Source organism: Salvia hispanica, chromosome 2 (assembly GCF_023119035.1).
Source record: "Salvia hispanica cultivar TCC Black 2014 chromosome 2, UniMelb_Shisp_WGS_1.0, whole genome shotgun sequence".
Taxonomy (NCBI): Eukaryota; Viridiplantae; Streptophyta; class Magnoliopsida; order Lamiales; family Lamiaceae; genus Salvia; species Salvia hispanica.
The window spans coordinates 33,276,810-33,298,387 of record NC_062966.1 but is presented as its reverse complement, the minus strand read 5'-3'; the positions used below and the strand labels follow the sequence as shown (position 1 = coordinate 33,298,387).

At 31.7% G+C, this 21,578-nt stretch overlaps 1 protein-coding gene across 1 annotated transcript; it reads right to left on the bottom strand.

Annotated features, from left to right (window-relative positions):
* On the bottom strand, window positions 1-20,313 carry LOC125206840. Its single transcript, XM_048106060.1, has 5 exons — window positions 20,170-20,313; window positions 1,623-1,916; window positions 1,449-1,553; window positions 1,011-1,375; window positions 1-179 (listed from the first exon to the last, which is right to left on the bottom strand). The coding sequence occupies exons 1-4, from the start codon at window positions 20,311-20,313 to the stop codon at window positions 1,025-1,027; spliced, it is 894 nt and encodes a 297-aa protein (XP_047962017.1). The 3' UTR covers window positions 1-179; window positions 1,011-1,024.
* Window positions 20,314-21,578: the final 1,265 nt, after the last annotated feature.

Here is a 21,578-nt window from a genome sequence, read left to right as displayed (position 1 = left end):
TTAGTGCAATTCTAAAACTTAGTTAATAACAAAATAGTCGAGCATGTAGCTTCTCAAGTCTGCAAAATAGTTGTGGGACCGTTTTTGACAAATTTATCATCTACAATCTTGTTCCTTCCTAGTGTAATAAACTTCGTCTCTCTCCAAATCTTGGATCTTGTTCATCTTTGAGCCACCTCCTGAAGCCACACACATATACATTAGCATTAAAACAACTTTCCCTAAAACCAGAAATCAAATAAGTGGATTATCTTCCACATAAATCCTCCATCCCATCTTCAGTTTCAAAAACAATTGAAGTTATATCAAAAACAATTGCTAGCATAAAGTTACGTCTAGTGCATTGATTGAAAAATGACTTTTAAGTAATTAAGCTGATTGTAAGTAGAAGTGATTTAGTTAAAAAAAAAGGCTATTTAACAGTTTTTGACTTCCACTATAAAATAAAACATGGAATTAGAAGGATAACATCTATATGTAACACCATTATTGGCTGTTAGATTCTCAAATGGCAACCAAGTCCCTCCACTAACTTATATCCCCAAATATACACTGAAACACTACAGCCTCTCATTAAGTTATTTGGACGAAGTTTGAGGAACTAGCAGCATCAGACTGCTCCATAAGAAATCCAATCCAGAAGATAAGAAACGGGTGAGATATGCTTGTTCAAGCAGCAAATACACAGCTCTCAGTAAAAAAATCAAGGCCTTTATTGAGAAGAAAAACAAATTCACAAAAAAATAGAAAGCTAACACAATAACTTTTATCAGACAAATCCAACAACTAAATCCTAAAACGGAAACAAATTATTCAATTTTTCTCTTCGATTTCATACAGCACAAAAAATTAAATAATTTTCTTCGAGGAAGACCACAACCTCAGTCAAATTTCAACAAACGCAAGCCAAAATGCACTACATTTTAGAGTAGTCATATAAAGAATGAACAACAAAATGGCCATAGATTTGCAGAAATAAAAATGATTCAAGTAGCAAAATCACAACTAACCTCCGCTTCTAGCATCAGGTAGAATATTCTTCATCAGGTCGGGCAGCAGAGTAACTTGACTGGTGGGACTGTTGGCTCACCAACAGATCCACCACCTTCTGCATCCTGCTCACGTCCTCTTCCAACTTCATTCTACGCTCACGCTCTTCGTTGAAATTTTGTTGCATCTCACTTTTCCACTTGGCATCCTGTTGATTGCTAGTTGAAGCAGCCACAGACTTACTCCCTAAGAGCATTGGTCCAAGGACTCCCGTTCTAAGCATCCGCTTCTTCTTGTCAAGGCAGCTTCCCATGACTTGATTGACATATATATCATTTAGATTTGCTCCCTCACCTTGTGCAGCCACAATCTCTTTTACCTTGGCCTATTAAATGAAAATTCAATAATTATTGTATGATTAATAATTTAAATGCGTATCAACTTTTAAATAAACTTACATCTATCTCTTCGGCCTCCTTAGTTGTATATTTTCCATTCTTGAAGTGTAGTGCCAAGTAGGCATCATACATACAATCTCCAATAGAGACCCCCTTTTCATTTGCCTGTTTGTCAAAGATAATAAAACAAATATTAATATAAATAATGAACTTGATTTATTACATGTCACATACTATTTTCTGAGCTTTAACTACAGCACACGATGTGCCCCCATAATGTTTGCTATAGCCCGTGCCGGGTCCACCTATCTCTGAATATCTCGCCTTCCGTGCGATTTCTGACTTGTATTTAACATCCTTACTTTCCCAATACACGAGCAGCCCATTCCACAATTCTTCTGACACAAATGCTGGCCTCTCTTTCAATTTCTTAAGGGTGGAGATGAAGCCAGAGTATCTCTCTCTTGCCCTCGATGTCCAAAGTGTACGCACATCGTGTTCCCATGAATCCGGCCAGAAAAAAGATTTCTATAGGAAAATAAAACGTTATAATATTATCTTTATCAAACAAACCTTCTATGTATATACAATACTTACTCTAAATTCTTAAACATGACTTAGAAAAGCTTCTAAGATACCTTAACATCATTAATGTTAACTACATACCAGATGTTGTTTTTTCAAGAAGATGCCCACAAACACCACTCTTTCCACTAGCACCAATTACAAATGTTTCTTCAAGAAGATGTCCTCAAACACCACTCTTTCCACTAGCACCAACTACCTGTTTTGAATTTGTAAGGATAATTAATTACATATGATTTTGACTCAAAATTAATTATGAGAATAATACCTACAGAAACCTATTTCTTTATTGCACCAGAATTAGAATAGGCCAGACTAGAATATCTTAGAATTAGCATAGTAAGCCAAGTATTTAATACTCAAACACATTACATAATCCTTAAAAAGTCCTAACTTTAGGAGGTCCCTTGTGAAATGATTTCAGTAGTGTCTACATAAAGTAGATGCAAAATTAAAACACTCGAAAATATTATGGCTTTGATAAAGATTGTTCCAATAAAAGATGTAGCATCTCAGACATAATATTTATATAACAAACTGCATAAAAAATGAATGATACCCCTAAAACTCTTAGCTAAAACCACACAAGTTTAGGGAAAGGGAGAAAATTTTACGTTGCACCTGCTTCCACAAGAGAACACTTATAATTCTCTTGGCATACCATCAGTGGGTTTATGAAAAACTATTTAATTATGAGTAAATACTAAATAGAATCTTGATTGTAACAAGAAAAATAATGAACTATTTACCTTGCTTTTAAGAGTTTGAGAACAGAATACTTAAGTATCTATATTGCTGGAAGTATCATGAAGCAAATTATCCGCCACCTATTCACATGTAGCATGATCATGAAAATTCAGACAAATGTCATTTTTGAATAGATTTAATTTTTCAGTAACAAGGACCAGAAAGTCGAATAGTGAGAAACATTGCGGACTTTGATGTTTTACAGAAGTAATGCTACATTAAGGAGAGGTAGCAAAGAAGTAGAAGGCATCACATTAATTGCTTCAACAATCAAAAGGCACGGATTGCATGACTATCCAACTCAATTTCCACACATAAATTGAAAGATTTCAGAGGATTCGTTTGATCAGATCATCAACAAAAAAAGACAAATATCAAGTAGTATTTGACTAGTAGCTGACCTGAAAAAGGCAAATATTAAGATGTACTTAAGGTTTAATACAAGTGAACAAGCAATCAGTAATCTTGTCTACAGAATCAGTCTTATGGCCTGATTAAAAGGCGATTCTATGATTAAAAGAGTGATATTCTAGTTTTGATCACAATGATTAAAAGGCGATTCTATGATTTGAAAGTCGAGCTCACATAGCAGCAATATACACTAATATTCAAACTGCATCTCCAACAATAAGTTTGTTTCTGGTGAAATATTTTCCATTAGGTGTCTTTGTACTAATCTGCATCGAAATCTTGTAACCACTGAAGCTATTATTACTCCTAATCGCGGACTGATGGAGTATATATTCATGAATTAAGAAAGGGTAGAAATCTTTTTAGTAATGGAGCTGAAGCTATAAAATTTTCAGCAGCAAGGAGTTTAGATTTGAAGAACATACAAATCAACCTAATTTTTTAAGGCTGTTGAGCAAGTTTTGAACCTCCATTTCTTAATTAAGCTTCCGAAAGGCTGCGAAGGACTTAACAACCAAATAAGAGCAATAGTTTAGGGATCTCTTGGTATCAAAACAGAGTGTACAAATGAGAAGTTGTCAAAACAGTAAGAGCGAATAAGAGGCTGCCATTGCCATGTATGATGATATTTAATGCCAAGAAACAGAGGCCAAATATTCAGGCAGTTGCACCATCGATACTTTCCACAGAACAGCTAACAGATTTTGGCACAGCTCCTTTAATTTCACAGATTCAGGATCAACAATTAAAAAGCCATACAATATTCTAATCTGACCAAATCTCCCTGCTACCGTGCATATATATACACACAAACTCACTCTCTCCTCCCCACACCCACTCTAGTCTCTACTCTCTACTGTCGTTGCACAAAATCAAGCAAGGAGATAGGAGGCGGGGGTATGGTAAATTGAGTACCTGGTGGCGACAACGGTGGTTGTTGAATGCGAGCGGACGACGGCGACGGAGCTGGAGCGGCGAACGGCGGCGACTAGAGCGGCGAATTGCGGTGGTTGGAGCGGCGAACGGCGGCTACAGGAGAGAGGATTCGTGAATTCGCGGGAGCGAGAATTCGCGAAGAGGGAAAATGAAATACGTAAAGCCCTAATTAATTTAATTAAAATTCGTACTCTGGCGGAATATAATCCGCCGCTGTAGCAGTGGCGGAAAATCCGCCACTATATTTAATTTTTTTATAATATTCTGTATATTTTATTTGAAAAAAATTTGTAGTGGCGGAATTAATCCGCCACAAGGGTGGGCAAATTAAAATCCGTCACTAATCCATGAGAATTCCGCCACTGTTCGTAGTGGCGAATAATCCGCCACTGTTCCGCCAGTACCACTGGCGGAAATATTCCGCCACTGATTTCCGCCACTAATTAGCGATTTTTTTTGTAGTGGTTGTTACTACTAAATTCTAATCAAATTAAGATTTTGGACATGTGTCGAGATAAATTAGTTTTATAATCAAATTTCTAAGTTTTAATGTGATAAGCTTGTTTATCTTAACCCTTTATAATTACTTCCATTAATTAAAGTGGTCGTGAATTTTATAATTACAAGGATACACTATAACTAATGAAGAGTGGACCAAGTGATCATGCATGGACATTTAGATCCTGGAGACTACTTATACAAACTAATTCACATATACAATTTCTAAATACACATACTACTTGTCTTCCGAATTTTGAATCTGCCACTGAAGACGAAGAAATTCCTCAACGGAGCATGGTAGTGTGACGGGGCCAGCAGTTTGGTAGTCATACAGTTCGGAAGATCTATGGAGAAGAGATTGAAAGAGAGGATTGTATAAATATGAAATCGGAATCACAAACTTTTGAAATGTGCAGCAGTCTTCATTTGGTAATCCAACTTGCACCGCCAACCACCCTTTCTTCACCTTCATGCTTTTGCCTCTTTGCATTTTCATGTTTGGAGAAAACATTGTAATGTGAATGTGATTTTTCTTGGCTCTGTATGTGCTTCGAGTTTTTTTGTGTATCTTATGTTATTTGGTTAAAATTTAGGGAAATACTTGACATATTTATAGTTCGAGGCTTCTAAAAAAATTTGTATGCTCTTTGTCTAGAAAGTAACGATTACTTGGTTTGTTACTAATTTGATTATATTCTTTCCATAAAAATTAAGAATATTTATAGGAACAAGAGTTGTACAGCACTTAGTTTTATACGTGGATATTAAATAATTGGTACCAAATGGTATGTTCCCCCCATACTTAGATTTTCTGTGGGGCTCAATCAATTTTTTCAACATCGTTAGTAACAAAGAAAACGAATATAGTCAAAAAATTATTCCCATACATAGATAGTGTCATTGCTATTGACTTAGTTAATACATATAGACATGTATATAGTCCATTTTGGTTTTATAAAAAAATTCGTAGTTGTATACGTAGTAGTAATTCGTAGTAAGTTATTAAATTTTGATCAAATTCCAAGTTTAAATAATTTACAGATGTATCTGGTAAAATTGAAGTTTTATATTAAGCTGAATTTGCTAACAAGGCTGGTTACTATACATGTTACTTATTTAATACTGTGTAAAGTGTTTTTTATAGTGATCATAATATATTCATAATTGAAAATTTTATGATATTACTTTTATAAAGAAGATCGAGAGAATAGATGGATATTTTATATGACCATGCATATTCCCTAAAATTTGTCTACAACGAAATGCATGCATAAGTTTGTACCTACACTAGTGTTAAGGAATCTGTTTAGCGTTGAGTTTTCCAATTTTGTATCACGACAAAAACATATAGGCCAAAGTAACTCTAAATACTAGAAAATGTGGTATCTCAAAGATTCCAAAATCTAGTCCCAACAAGAAATTGGAAGACTACATCAAATTTATTACGTTGACTTAGAGAGAAACAGTTTAATTATCGATTTTTGACGTACTAATATAAATCATAACATTTCATTAATGATTAACGTTAGATTTTACTCGTTTAATTAAGTCCCATTTATATCTAATTTATGAAAAAAAGATCAATCAAATATTTTTTGGGTTACATCTTAAACCAAGAGATCCACTGAGTATTTATGCTGATTTTTTATAATTCACATTTTCTAAATATAACAATTCACATGTGAATATATTTAACACTCTCTAATATGTGAGTTATTCTTATTTTCTTAATATTTGAACATGATTGCCCATTCCTTGCCACCTTCAAATCTTCGACGTTACATTTGAGTCGAACATGGAGAGTTTTCTAGTACCACGTCAAAGGTTACGAGGTTATGTACAATCTCATTTTTTAAAATGTGGAGTACATATGTGAAGTGAGACCAAGTAAATTATTAATGTTTTTTCCTAAAACTATTTAGTGATGGAAGAACGACTTGTTAGATATTCCAAAACCTTCAAGAACGTCAACACTTGGATAATCCGAACTGTATGACTACCAAACTGCTGGCCCCGTCACACTACCATGCTCCGTTGAGGATTTTCTTCATCTAACAATGGCGGATTCAAAATTCGGAATGCATTTTTGTGGTACAAAGATGTCATTTTCATATAAATATTCTCCACAGCCGTATTTGTCTAGGGAGTTTTTGGTTTTGAGTTTTGAGGTTTAGTTTAGATTGACAAAAACAATATAGAAATCCATTATTTATTAAAACGGATTGAAACTTTGAATATTATAAAATGTTCATTGATTTTATTTTTTAAACTTTAAACTAATTTCTTGATTCATAACTCATTCCAATAATAAGATTGGAGAATTCTTAACTGATAATAGGAAATAAATACTCAAGCATATACCTTAATTAACAATCACGAGTAATATATAGAGTTCATAACTTCATACCCATTTTTTCTCTAGCTCAAGATGGAAAAATGATATTAATAAAATCATTAACACTACAAAAAAAATTATTTAAAAAAGTGCTCGATAAAGTAGGATATACCGAGCTCTTTTTTTCCAAACACTTTAATACGTAATAAATTATAGGTTATTAAAAATATTATATTTATATTTTGATATTCTGAGTTTTTCTTTTTTTATGAAATTGAATCATGATTTATCTTTTAAATCCAAGTGCGATTCAATTTGGATAATTAAGTATAGTTGATATATCGTGGACGATCGATGGAAACAAATTTCACTTGCATTTACAGTCACTTCCAAATACAATAACTATACAAGGATCCATGCATTATCATGAACATTTACACCCTAGAAACTACTTATACAAACTAAATCACATAAAAAAGTAACTAAATATATACACATACTAATCTCCCAAAGTTTGAATCCTGCATTGGAGACGAAGAAAATCCTCAACGGAGCATGGTAGTGTGACGGGGCCATTAGTTTGGTAGTCGTATAGTTAGGATGATTTCTGAAGAAGAGTTTGAAAGAGAGGATTATATAAATATGAAATCGGGATCACAAACTTTTGAAATGTGCAACAATCTTCATTTGGTAATCCAACTTGCACAGCCAACCACCCTTTCTTCACCTTCATGCTTTTTCCTCTTTGCATCTTCATGTTTTGAGAAAACATTGTAATGTGTTTTTTCTTTGGCTGTGTGCTTTAAATTTTTTGTGTTTATGCTTTGCAAATTTAGGTAAATAATGGACGTATTTATAGCTAGAGGATTCTCTGAAAATTAGTTGTATGACTCTAGAAGGTAACGAAGATATACTTGGTTAATTAATTTGTTACTACTAATTTATATCCTTTCGATGAAAACTAAGAATATTTTTAGGAACAAGAATCGTACGGCACTAACGTGGATACTAAAGAACTAGTGCCAATATTGGTATCTTCCCAAACTTAGATTTTCTACATGTGGGGCTCACTTCGTTTAAATGCTTTAATTTATCATATGATGATTTATATTCTCTAATTTTGTACGCACTACTGTTATCATTGAGTTTTCCAATTCTGTCACGATAAAATAAAATAAAATAAAAAATCCATAAAGGCCAAACCAACTATAACTATGCGTTCCTTATCATCGCATGATATATTTTAGAGTAAAAGTTAAAATTGATCTTGAACATATGGTCATTTTACGTTTTTGATCCTAAACGTTATCTTTTGGATTTTATGGTCCTGAACATATGAAAATTTGATCATTTTGGTCCTCCGTCAATATTTCCATTAAAAACTAACAGTCAACGGATTTAATTCCGATTTTGACCAAATTTAAGTTTTAATTTTGTTTTTTTATTCCTTAATTAAAAATCCTAACTATTATTAAAAATATTCTTCTAAATATAATTAGAAATTACAATTAGGGTTCTTATTTTTCACATCGTGATCTTCTTCCTTCTCTTTGCGACCAGGAGCAAGAAATGGGGGCTTCTGGAAAATAGGTCAAAGCTTAAGCTCCAAATTTCAGTTTATAATATTAAAAATTCGATCTTTTCACGTTTCTATATGCATTCCCTGCTCAATTTATGGTTCCATTTTTCATTTTGTTTAGATTTGTAACTTGTTTATCTATCTAATTGTGTGAGTGTTGCAGTTCTTTAATTTATCTAAAAAAGATGAAATCTTTTGCAATCTTGAAAAAAACAGGAAAAGATTAGTGGAAAAAGCAAAAAATGGAAGATCTGGAAAGGTGTGAAAAGGCCCGATGGAATGAATGCTAGTCCAGATTACTCCTCCGAGTCCTCATCATTCACCGCCGCTGTCGCCACCGTGGTCAGAGCGCCGCCGAAAGACTTCCGCGCCGTACGCCAAGAATGGGCTGCCATCAGAATCCAAACCGCTTTCAGAGGATTCCATTTTCATCAGCTTAGTAATTAATTAGTAATCCTCAAAAATTGATTATGTGGATTTGCAACAAAGAATGATTTTGAAAATGAATCCATCTTCTTCCTTCCTCTAATTTCTAATTATACTTAAAAGAATATTTTTAATAATAATTAGAGTTTTTAATTAAAGAATGAAAAAATAGAATTAAAATTTAAATTTGGTCAAAATCAAAATTAAATCCGTAGACCGTTAACTTTTAACGGAAATGTTGACGGAGGACCAAAATGATCAAATTTACATATGTTCAGAACCACAAAATCCAAAAGATAATGTTTAAGACCAAAAACGTAAAATGACCATATGTTTAGAACCAATTTTGACCTTTACTCTATATTTTATTCTCTTTATTATTGCATTAATATTGCATAGAGGTAATAATGACATTTTCCATAAGTTGTAGTTATTGTAATGTCTAAAATTTCGCCTATTATATTCAGTTTCCTTAATTTGTTAATTTTGCGCGGTTTCCATAATTCACGCTAATCTTGTTGTTTACTTGTATTAAAATAATGATAACAATGTCCATCTGTAATGAGGAAACTTATAGATAAAATGGCACGATTATATGATTATGATAAAAAGATTTTACTGATGAAATAGTGAAAGATACATATAACGAATAAAAATTCAACTCTGTAGTTAAAAACTTATTAACACTTGATGAACTTGAAATGTATGATGTTTGTATGTATAAACTGTAAACTACTTAACTTCGATGCGTTACTTATAGCAAACTAATGATCAGTGATAACAACGTCAAATTGTGATCAGAAAACTACAGTACTGCCTCATTCCTTCTGTTCCCATTAAGTATCCATTTTTGTCATTTCCGTCTGTCCTCCGATAAGAATCCACTTTCATTTTGTTTTAAAAGTGAGTCATACCTTACGTCGACTTATTCAAACCATTGTTCTTTATAATATTTCTTAAAACTCGTGCCGAGTCAAATATGGACACTTAATAAGTGACTGAAGGAGTAACTCTTATGTTGATTCCTCATAAGCTACATTGTTATAAGCATTAAAATCACCATATCAATCTCACGCATCCATTTTGTATCATGCTGTCCATATGATACATGCATTGGAAAAGAGTTGTGAAGTTTCATACAAAATCTATTAATCCTATAGACAATTATACATTCACTTGCAACTAATGCTTGAGAATCCACTGCTAGAAATGCATACAATATTACACTATATATATATCCAGTTTGTGAAGAATTGGCCCAAAGGGGTTCATGCATTATCATGAATATTTACACCCCCAGAAACGACTATACATACTAATTTACAGAAGTAATTACTGTACTAAATTATACACCCAAATTTTGTATTCGCGACTGAAGACGAAGAAATTCCTCAACAGAGCATGGTAGCGTGACGGGGCCATCAGTTTGGTAGTCATATAGTTCGGAAGATTTAAGAAGAAGAGTTTGAAAGAGGGGATTGTATAAGTATGAGATTGGGATCACAAACTTTTGAAATGTACATCGATCTTCATTTTGATCATCATTTGGTAATCCAACTTGGACTGCCAAACACCCTTTCTTCACCTTCAAGCTTTTGCCTCTCTGCATCTTCATGTTTGGAGAAAACATAGTGATATGCTTTTTCTTCGAATTTTTGTGTAGTTCGGTTTGGAAAATCTAAGGAAATACTGGAAATACTTATAGTTTGAAAATTAATTGTATGCTCCTTTTGGCTCTAATTTGTATTGTCAATCCTGCCAATTGAGAATAAAGTATGACTCTAGTACGTATCGATTTTAATAGTTACAAATATTCCTTTCGATGAAAATCAAGAATACTTATAGCTAGTTAATAACAAGAATATATAGAGGAACATGATAAATTACTATGAATAATTGCACTGAAAAATATATCTGCTAAATAAATTGAAAGTAAAGATGTAGATTCAACTTCGGCAATAGCAATGAGAATATGCATGAAAAAAACAAACTCATGATATCCCCTACAAGAATAGTACAAAAATATTTAACAATATTCTTTATTGTCCTTTGCTGGTAATTAAAGAAATTGAAAGCTTGATTGAGTCTTAGGATTCTTGTACATTTCAAGAATTAATTTGTACTTGATTTCATTCTTTATTTTAATATATTATATACTAGTACTTGCTATTATACCAGATTGGAAGCACTGATAAATACAAAAGTGGTTTTTCCAATACTTTTCTAGATCAGCCAAGATCTAATAAAACAAAAACTATACAAGAGAAATTGAACCACAACTACTAAGGAAAAGCATACCATAACAAAATTGAAAGACTAAGTGAGTCTTGCCAAAAGTTTAAAGTTGGTGACTAGAATATATTCTTGTTGCAAAGTATTGTTATTAACGAGAGGAATATTATAACTATGAACATGAATAAAATGAAAAGATACATGCCAAAAGAGAGAGAGGAACTATTAAATGTGGAACTATAAATACTTGCAATATTTCTCCTAAGCTTGATCATCCATCTTAATATACTCAAACTGAACAACAAACTCAAGACTGAAGCTTAGAAAATGTTTTCTTCAAATATGAAGATACAAACAGGAGAGAAAATGAAGGTGAAGAAAGGTTGGGTTGCTGTGCAAGTGGGGGATCAAGATCAAGATTATTCCACATTTCAAAAATTTGTTATTCCAATTTCCTATTTATACAATCCTCACATACAAAGCCTTCTTCATAAAGCTTCCGAGTTATATGACTACCGAACTACTGGCCCCCTAACGCTGCCATGCTCGGTACAGGATTTTCTTCGTCTTCAATGCCAGATACAAAATTTAGATATTTAAGCATTTTTTTTCTTCTCTTATATTAGTAGAAGTCTTTGGCAGTTTGGAGCTTGCATATCTTCATGTATGTTTGGAGATTTCAAATCTTCATTGATGTATTGTAAATGTATCATAGTACTACTAGTTACTTTCATTAATCAGATGGATAAAGATATCCCACTTTACCTTGTTTACCACCTCTTAATTGGTTGAGACTTTATTATTTTTTGCTTTATGAAATATCCAATTTTTTTGCTTTACTATAAACTTTTGATTCACAGAAACCGGCTTAACTAAATTTTAGTAAAGCAAAATTTACAGTAGCCCATAGTTAAATTGGGCCCATGAATAGGGAACTTTTTTTGCTTTATGGAACATGGCAATAGAATTCCCTAGCTTACGACAAATGCTGATCCAATATAGGACTCAAATAAATGATTTTTGTGTACATAGGTGACAAATGTTTGAAAACTAGGGTTTAATATTTGGCCTTTACGCACCTGGCAAGTATCTGGAAACTGAATTTACGACTTAATTGTAAAATATTGTCGTCGAATTTATCAAAACAGCCATGACATCACCTTCATATATATAGTCGTTGTCACATAGAGTAGTAAATTAGATTGAATTAATTATTTACTCCGTCTTTCAGTTTCATCTCTTATTTAGCTAGCCTCTAGCTACTATAGAATCTTATTGGAGGCCTGTTGCAAATCTTCACATTCCACAAGTATAAATGTATCCTACCTATATAGCTACATATATGTACATTCGAACTTCAAATTGATTATTACTAATATACTATAGCTTACAAACTGATTATAGAGACACGGTGATAATTAATTTTAGGCATACAGATATCAACAAATTTTATGTGACCAAATTTTGTACAGCTAAAAACTAGTTTATTTGAAGAAGAATAGGTTTATTTATGCATTTAATTAAAGTATATTGATGCATATATAGTACATGGAAAGTGCATAATATTGTGGTCATATATTTATGATTTGTGCATAATTTTTTTAATTTTTTTGTAACCATAAGTGTAATTAGTGCATACTTTTATTCAAATTTTTTAAAAAAATAGGAAGGAAATTCAAATATAAAAATAAAAAATAAGATTAAAGGTTAATAAGTCTTTTTAACTTGTCCTATTACTATATTTATTATTTTAATATATAATTAATACATCAAATTATTAATATAGCCTTATTTTGATTGTACAAAATGTGATGTTTATCATCACTGGATAGATATTTATGGTGTCAGGAAACACAGTGACAACCATAGATAAAAGTAGTAAATAAATGATTTTTTAAATAGTATTCAATTAATTTATTGAGTTGACAATGAGACAAAATCAAATCATATCATATAGTATATGCAAGAGTGAATCGTTATACTTACATAAAAAAAAAAAAAAGTTGGTAGCATCTGGTAATGATTCTTGTTACTAAGAATTCTTGTTAACGAAAGGAACTTAGAACTATAACAAAACAAATTGATTGATATCTTCTAAGTTCTATGCTATTCTTTATTCTCAGTCAATGATACCCAAGAGAGAGAGAGAGGGGGGACATGTTTAACCAAACCATACTGACACCTATAAATTGTTATTAATGTTGATTAAATAAATCATATTAATTTCATTTCTTCATTCATTTATAACAATATTTTAACATTTAAACTAAATTTGAAATGGATCTCTTATTCCACTTAAAATAACAACTAAGACAAACAAATTATTAATACTCAATGTGTGGCAAGCAGGCTGTGGAGTATGGAAAAATATCTGATTAAATTAAAGCATTTAGCATTTGTCATTATCAAATGTGTGAAAAATGTTGATTACATCAGTACTGGAGAAAACAATATATATACCCTTCTCATTCTGTACTTGACGAGGACATTGTGAAAAGGGTATTTTAATTGAATATGTCAAATCCACACACAATGACATAGTAGTTGTCAGATCAAAATATGAAATTAATAATAAAATTATTTTCGAAATCGACTACATAAGAATAATTGAAAAACTATGTGAATCTTGACAAAAATACAAAGTTGGTACGTAGCATGCATCTGCCAATGATCAATCTTGTTGCTTAAAAAATCTTGATATCGTAATGAATATTATAAATATTATAATAATAATAAAATTACTCGATACCTTCTAGGATACCCAAGATAGAGGAAATCTTTGTGCAAATGCTCAAGCTATAAATACTCCCAATATTTCCATATCATGATTTATCTACCTTAATTAATCCATCCAAACCAAACAACAAATTCTAGCCTAAACTTCAAAAATAGCATAATGTTTTCTTCAAACATGAAGATTCAAAGAGGAGAGAAGATGAAGGTGAAGAAAGGGTGGGTGGCAGTTCAAGTAGGCGATCAAAATCAAGATTATTCTACTTTCCAAAAATTTGTTATTCCGATTTCATATTTATACAATCCTCAAATTCAAAGCCTTCTTGATAAAGCTTCTGAGTTATACGACTACCGAACTACTGGCCCCCTAACGCTGCCATGCTCGGTACAGGATTTTCTTCGTCTTCAATGCCAGATACGAGATTCATATAATTAAAGAATCCTACATAATATATACTACTATGTATATTATTAGGTTTGGAGGTTGTAATTATTCCATACTAAATCAATGTATCCTAGCTAGGAATAGATTTCTGTGTGGGTAGTTCAAAGTCATCCACTGCTAAACGTCCTAAATGTGATGTACATTGTTGAACAGTAATACTACAATATACTTATATATACTGTATGAAAATACAACAAAGAAATTGGACCGATCAGTTGAGGTATACATGTGTGAAATTTTGCAACATTATTTTTATTAGTGTACAAAATTTAATTTGATCTTGTCAAAAATATGATTCTTGTTGCTGAGAATGATGAGGAAAATTGGAGACATTAATAAGAACAAAATCATCGATACCTTCTACCTATTATTGACCTATTCTTTATTCTCGGTCAATGATGCCAAGAGAAAAAGGAAATCTTTCTGCATAGTCTTGAGCTATAACTATTTCCACTATTTACCCCTAAGATTTATATCCCCATAATTAAGACACTCAATCCCAACAAAAATTCCGAGCCCTGGATAGACCAGTATGATTTCTTCAGTGTTGTGGTTTATGTGCATATTCTTGTGAGTTTTGATATTAAATAATTAAAAAATGAAATGAAAATAAGAGAGAACTATATGATAGAAGATGGTGATAAAAATTAGTATTCCGTCTCAACTTAAGTGATTGATTTTTTTTTTGCCGTTTTTTTTGCGAAGATAATAATAAATAGTTAAAGTGGAGAGAAAGTAAAATAAGAGGGAGAATAATATAGATAAGAGTCGCGTCTACATTATTCTCTTACTTACTTTAATTTATCTCCACTTTCATTTTTCTTAAATACGTGCCGAAAATAGTCAATCATTTAAGATGGGGCGGAGGGAGTATATGATTTAAGAATGATAAGAATTACATGCGATCTAGAATTATGATTAGAATCTAATGTACAATATCACTTGCAAAGTCGAGGTGGCAAAAGATTGGGTCAACCCGTACACTTAAAACAGTCAAAATTCACAAAGTACAAATATCTCATTTGACTTTGAACAAATTATCTAGCACTTAATTAATAAAAAATAATTAAACTATGAAATTCATATTCCTTTAACAATCTTCACTCATACCAATTTAATAGAACTCGAATATACTGTAGTACTTTATTAGTGGACTATAAAATGATTTGGGCCCCTAATCTACAGGCCCAAATATCCAAAATGGAGCATGGGCTTGTTTATTACTCCCAACTAATCTATTTCAAGGATGGAAACATCAAAACTAGAACTTAACTAAAAATCTAAAAAAAAAGAAGCAAAATCATTGCTTACTCTTACAAAAATTACAAAACATTCTACACAAACAATAATAAAAATTACTACTATATCCTACACAAGAGAAGGAAAAGGTTAGAAATAATTATTGTTAGGGTACATAAAGAATTAGGTATTTAGATTTTGTATCCTCCACTTGAGATGAAGAAATTCCTGGACAGAGCAAGGCAGTATTAAGGGACCTTCAATCCTGTAATCATACATTTGTGAAGCTTTATTAAGAAGGTTTTGAAATAGAGGATTGCATAAGTAAGAGATTGGGATGATGAATCTCTCCAAATCTTCATTTTCCACTCCAACTTGCACTGTCACAAACCCTTTCTTCGTCTTCGTTTTCATCTTCATCTTCATTTTATTGATCATGTAAAATAATGGGAAATGTTTTTCTTTGTTCGATTACAAGTGTTATTTATATATATAGGCATAATTAAAGTTGATTTAATAATAGCCTTGGAAGTGTACACTACCTTGTGTGTATAAAAAGTTTCAAGATCCAGCTAAAGAGAGTACCTAGCTTTTTACTCTTTTTGTTACAACTAAATTTGGAATCTTTGGAGCATGACATTCCCAAAGTTGTTTGGAATATAGTTTTATGACAATATTTGTTGCATGATGTAGTATTTTTGTTCTAGCTAGAAAATTAAATATAAGAACATAGTTGTAATAAGTTACCACATTGATGAATGATTGGCGACAACTCCAATGCAAATAATATAGATATCACGATGTACTTACAAATGCTAACATGAATAAAATGGGAGATTAATACATAAACAATAAATGTTGGTGATTCGTCTTTGGAATCCAGTAACAATGCTTAGTTTGTATTTTAGCTTGGAAAAAGTTGTGGAGGAATGACTTAATTGGTTTTGTGAATTCACTTAGTATTATCAAATGTTCCTTCATTTCATTATTACATTTTGAAGAAAATCCTACTTAACTGTGAGATTTTTTATTGTAGTCTATTCAATTTGTTTTTCTTCAATGTTCAATTTTTTGATTTTTTTCTCAGTAGAACATCTTCAGATACTAACTATTGGCATTTTCTTTTGCATATTTGGGTTAGAGCTAGCACTATTTAGCCTAGTAGTTTCATGTGAGAATAGTGACAACAATACTGCAGAAACTTGGGATATAGCCCAATTCACCTACTTATGTGCTTCATTTGAATCGTTTCCCATTAACCAATTAAAGTTTAACATTTCAAATAGATTGAATCAAGTCCTCACTGAGAAATGAGCAATCAACATGGAAGAGAATCATCAATAGTAATGTGAGAGAAAAAAGAATAAGGTTTCTAACATAATTTGAAGAGCAGAGGACATTTTTACCTTTTCTTAAAGAAGATTGATAATGGTTCTCCATCTACCTCTGTGGCAACTAGGTTGTGCTTTATTGTCAAGCAAATGACGACTTAGATGATCTGTCTGGAGAGAAAAGCAAAGTTGAGATTAATTGAAGGTAATTGGCTGGTTTAAATCTCTACACAAATTCAAATTTGTCCAAACATCTGAGAATAGATTTAGATACTCCCTCCTCCATAGAAATAGCCTAAATTCTTTTTTCGTTTGTCCCATATAAATAGTCAATATTTATTTATGCAAACATTTTTTTTCACTTTATCATTTATGAGTTCCACCATTCACTGTATTATTTCAACTACTTTCTCTTATTCTCTCTTATTTTATTAATTATACATTAAATCTCGTGTCATCTTTAATTACCTTGTTTCTATGGGACAGTGGGAAATACTTCAGCATTGTTTTGATTGTCATGTTATATTTTATTTTGGGTTAATAATTGAAAAATATTGTAAGAATTCAAGAAATGTTCCAAATTTTGTGTATTTACAAGCTAATTTAACATGCATGTTACTATAAAAAATGGATGTAAAAATAAAAAACATAAAAACACTCACATATTTACTACGCCACACCTACACACTGATCAGTTTCTGTCAGACTGGGTATTATTATAAATTATGGCGTTTAATATGGTAGTGTTACTACTATTATAAATTACTATATGGCATTTAACGCCAAAATTAACTAAGCTTGATTGAGTAACGTAACTCTATATGATCCACACTCTACTTGAGTAGCAAAGAACAGAAAAATTCAAATATGAGATCACCAAATTTACATATTCAATTTAAATTGATTAGTTCATATTTTAATCTACTAATTTTTTTTTGTTTGAATTTATACATATGCAATTCCCTCTGTAGGCACGCCATCCTTGGCATGCGCTGACACCGACATTCAGAATGTCATTTCAAACATCGGTGGCCGTTGGATTGATTAGATGAACCGCCCAGATTTTCCATTCCAAAATCGCCGTCTTTCTAGAAGACGTGTTTTGCGGAAGCCCACTGTTTACTCACGGCAGCCCGCAAATAACCATTCAGCTTAAATCTCTTTTTACCTTTTTAATTTGTTTACTTTTGAGAATGTTGGTAGTAAATTTTAAAATTGATATTATTGACTTCCTATAGTTTGTTATGAATGTTTTAGATAACTTTTTAGTAGAGAGTGTTTAGTTATATCTTCGTTTAACATTATGTGTTCAAATAAAACTAATTAATTAGTGGAGCTCTAATCTTAGAAATGAAAAATACTCCACAAGCATTTCCATATATTTTTAGTTTTGTTGGATGCGTAAATTATTTTTGGTACACATGATTACATCACATGATGAAAGTCTATAATGTCAAATACGATCCGATTTGAATGATCACTTTTATTTTTTAATGCATGTTTCGTCCACCAAAGAGGTGTGTGAATCAAATAGACGAAAAGGTAAATGTGTGATCTCCAAAAAAATTTGGTCAGTATAAACACAAAGACATACAATTTGACCATAATGCTAGCTCGTGATATTAAAATAGTCTTCCATAAAAATAAGTGTACTCAATTTCACACCCTTTAAAAGTAAATTATACACAAGACCAGGTTTCGAAATCAAGAACCCATTTTTAACTATCCAACCAATGTTGATTAATTTTGTTGCCTCAAGGCTCAAAGTCAAATTCCCCTACTTACAAATTTTTTTATTTACAAACATAATAACAGAGGGTATCATCAATTTTTTACAGCGCGATATTATCAAAATAGTAATATAATCACGAGAAATATATATAGATGATATTAATTTTGAAACACAATCCTCTTAAAATTATATCACATGACATTGTCAGTTCTTCACTTCATGAGGGCTTTTAATTTATTTTTCGTTTCTTATTCTTTATTTTATCAGTGGTCAGTTTATTCAGTGGACATTGATCGATGAATGAAGAACATGTTGTTACATTAAATATCATGCAAAATTATTTCAGATTATTTAAGTTAGTTATAGCATAAAAAATTTCCATATACGATCCGAGTTAGAATTCACAAAATTAATTTATAAATTTTCATGAGTAAACTAGATATAGCTTTACATTTTTTTTATATAAATCATTCTTCCATAGATGTCACAAGAAAAGCATCCATAGATGTTACACAATCAGTACCTGTTCAAACTAAGATGAATTGCCAAAACTCGAAGTAGAAGGTTTTTTTGAGCTAAAAAATAGTACTCCGACATTATTAATTCAGTGGGAGTTTAGCATGATAAGTAACAATTGGATGTCTTTTCATGCACGAGACAACATAATTAATCGAAAAAAATATCCCAATTTGTGAACTCTAATATTTTCTTTAACAAACATTTAAAAAAAAGTGTGATTCATGTAGTAAAAGGAAAAGACGAGTGAGATTAATTGATGGGAGATGGATAATGCATTTGATGCGGGAGTTGTAAAGTAGGTGCAGAGAGGAAGCTAAAAATAATAAGGTAATGATGGAAAAATAAAATAGTACTGATTGATGATCAATTCATCATCAAAGCATTTATGAGATTGGAGGGTTGTTCTGTCTGAATCACTCTTCTGTTTCTCGTGTAAAGTGCTTTTTTGAAATGTTTCACTTTTTTGTCTTGCTCTTTGCGTTTGACTGTCATAACATTTTATTATGTTAAATACTTTATCATATAACTATAGTCTATATATCTAGCTAGAGAAAGAGAAAAGAGAGGAACCGATTTAATTATATGTTGAGTTGACTGGAGACAAATTAATCAATTTCTTTACTCATTAATTACAAAGAATAAAAATTAACAAAAATGAATGAAATATTCACAAAAATAGGGGTGTTTGGATGAGTCAAGAAGTCATAGCATTGGAAATGAAAGACATGTACACAAAAGTGAAATTAGGTGAATTTTCAGGTATAAAGGGGTAAATTTCTGGAGAATTTTTTTCCATTTTCTTGTTTCTACACAGCATGGAATGTGATGAAGGGGTAAACTTATTTTTTATATATATATGCAATTTCGCAGGGATTAATTTGGGATCAACATCTTATTCACAAGCAAGAAAAAAATATAAGTAATAAAAAAGGGTTTGAAGTCAGTAGGTGTTGGTATGTGTGTCTCTCTTCTGAGTGCAAGTAAAGACACCTCTTTAAAGCCTCAGACACTCTCATATTTATATAAATACATGAGTGTTGAAGGTAGGGTTTCTCACAATTTCAAGAGGGTTGTGTTGAGGGGAATCGTTGGCTGGCTCGAAGCCTTCTTTTGGAGAGGTTTGGCTCTCCGAAGCAAGCTCCGGACCAGGCTTCATTCCCCTCAAACGTGTCATCGTATCGATTTTTCGTTGTCGTGAGTGTTGCGGTTGAGTGGAGTGTTGTCTGGCTCGAAGCCGATCATCGAGCTAGGCTTTACGGTAGCTAATGAATGAACGGCTTCGGACCAGGCTTCATTCCCCCCAACCATCATTTGCTTCTTCAACATCATGAGGTAAAAGATGATTCTTGAAAATTTTTATTTTTGACAAAAAAAAAATTATTACTTCCAGTTTTTTTTTTTGATCAATGCTAAAAGATAATATACATACATAGAATATTATAAAATCTTGTAATTTTGTTTTATTGTAGTTAGATTTCGTGTTATTTTAGATGAACATTTATGTGCATGATTGTTTCCAACATTTGTAACCCTTCAAAATTTCACCAAGTAAATTCACATTTACACTCAACTGATGAAAATCTTGAACAAAAAAGGGCAGAAATCTTTCACCAAAGTGTGAAAGAATGAGCAGTGGTGATAATGTGTAGATATCCAATCTAATGTCTCTATCTGATTGCCACTTCTTTGCAAAGAGAACTGACATTTCTTCAAGTAAATAATTACATAATTTAAAAAAGATGATGTATGATGTGTAGATAGAATGTGGACAAAATTGGACATGTGTTGGTAAATGTAGTAAGCTAGCAGCCCTAGCTATGTGATGCCAACTCTTAACAAGAAAAGAAAAATTTAGGGTAGTCGGAAACTTAGATCCTGCATCATTTTGTTTTACCATTTGCAAACATGTTTCCTTATGTCTGACCACATAAATGTATATATGAATTTAGTGATATCAGATATGTATATATTTTCCAAGGATGGCAACTGTAGATTCAATACAGTGTGAAAGGCTCAATTAAGTTTATTCAGTTTCAAGTTTTTTTATTCCCAATTTACAAGAGAGAAGGAAAGGAAGAAGAAAATGAATTGGGAAATGGATGGAGATAGGTTTGAGGAGCCAACATATACATGAGTTATTGAGGAGAGAGAATTATGAAGCAAATGCAAAACTGACATTTATTTCTTGGGAAATGAGACAATCAACCAAAAGTTTGTTATATGTAAACTTTGTCTTGATTAATTATGTTTATCAAGGTTTATCTATAAAAGAGAAGAGAATAAAAATGTCTAATTAAAGGTGATTATAGTCTCAAACATAGTAGTATATTTATAACTTTTCATGTTTCTGGTTTAAATACTCCATTTGGATTGAAAATATGGCTGTAAGCCACTAAAAATACACATTTTATTAAAATATGTTATATATCTACGATTTTT

Coding starts and splice junctions, on each gene's coding strand:
- LOC125206840 (XM_048106060.1), bottom strand. CDS start 20,313: ATGACACGTTTGAGGGGAATGAAGCCTGGTCCGGAGCTTGCTTCGGAG. Junction 1,917..20,169: donor ACCCTACCTTCAACACTCAT/GTATTTATATAA, acceptor ATTTTCCTATAG/AAATCTTTTTTCTGGCCGGA. Junction 1,376..1,448: donor AGGAGGCCGAAGAGATAGAT/GTAAGTTTATTT, acceptor TTCATTTAATAG/GCCAAGGTAAAAGAGATTGT.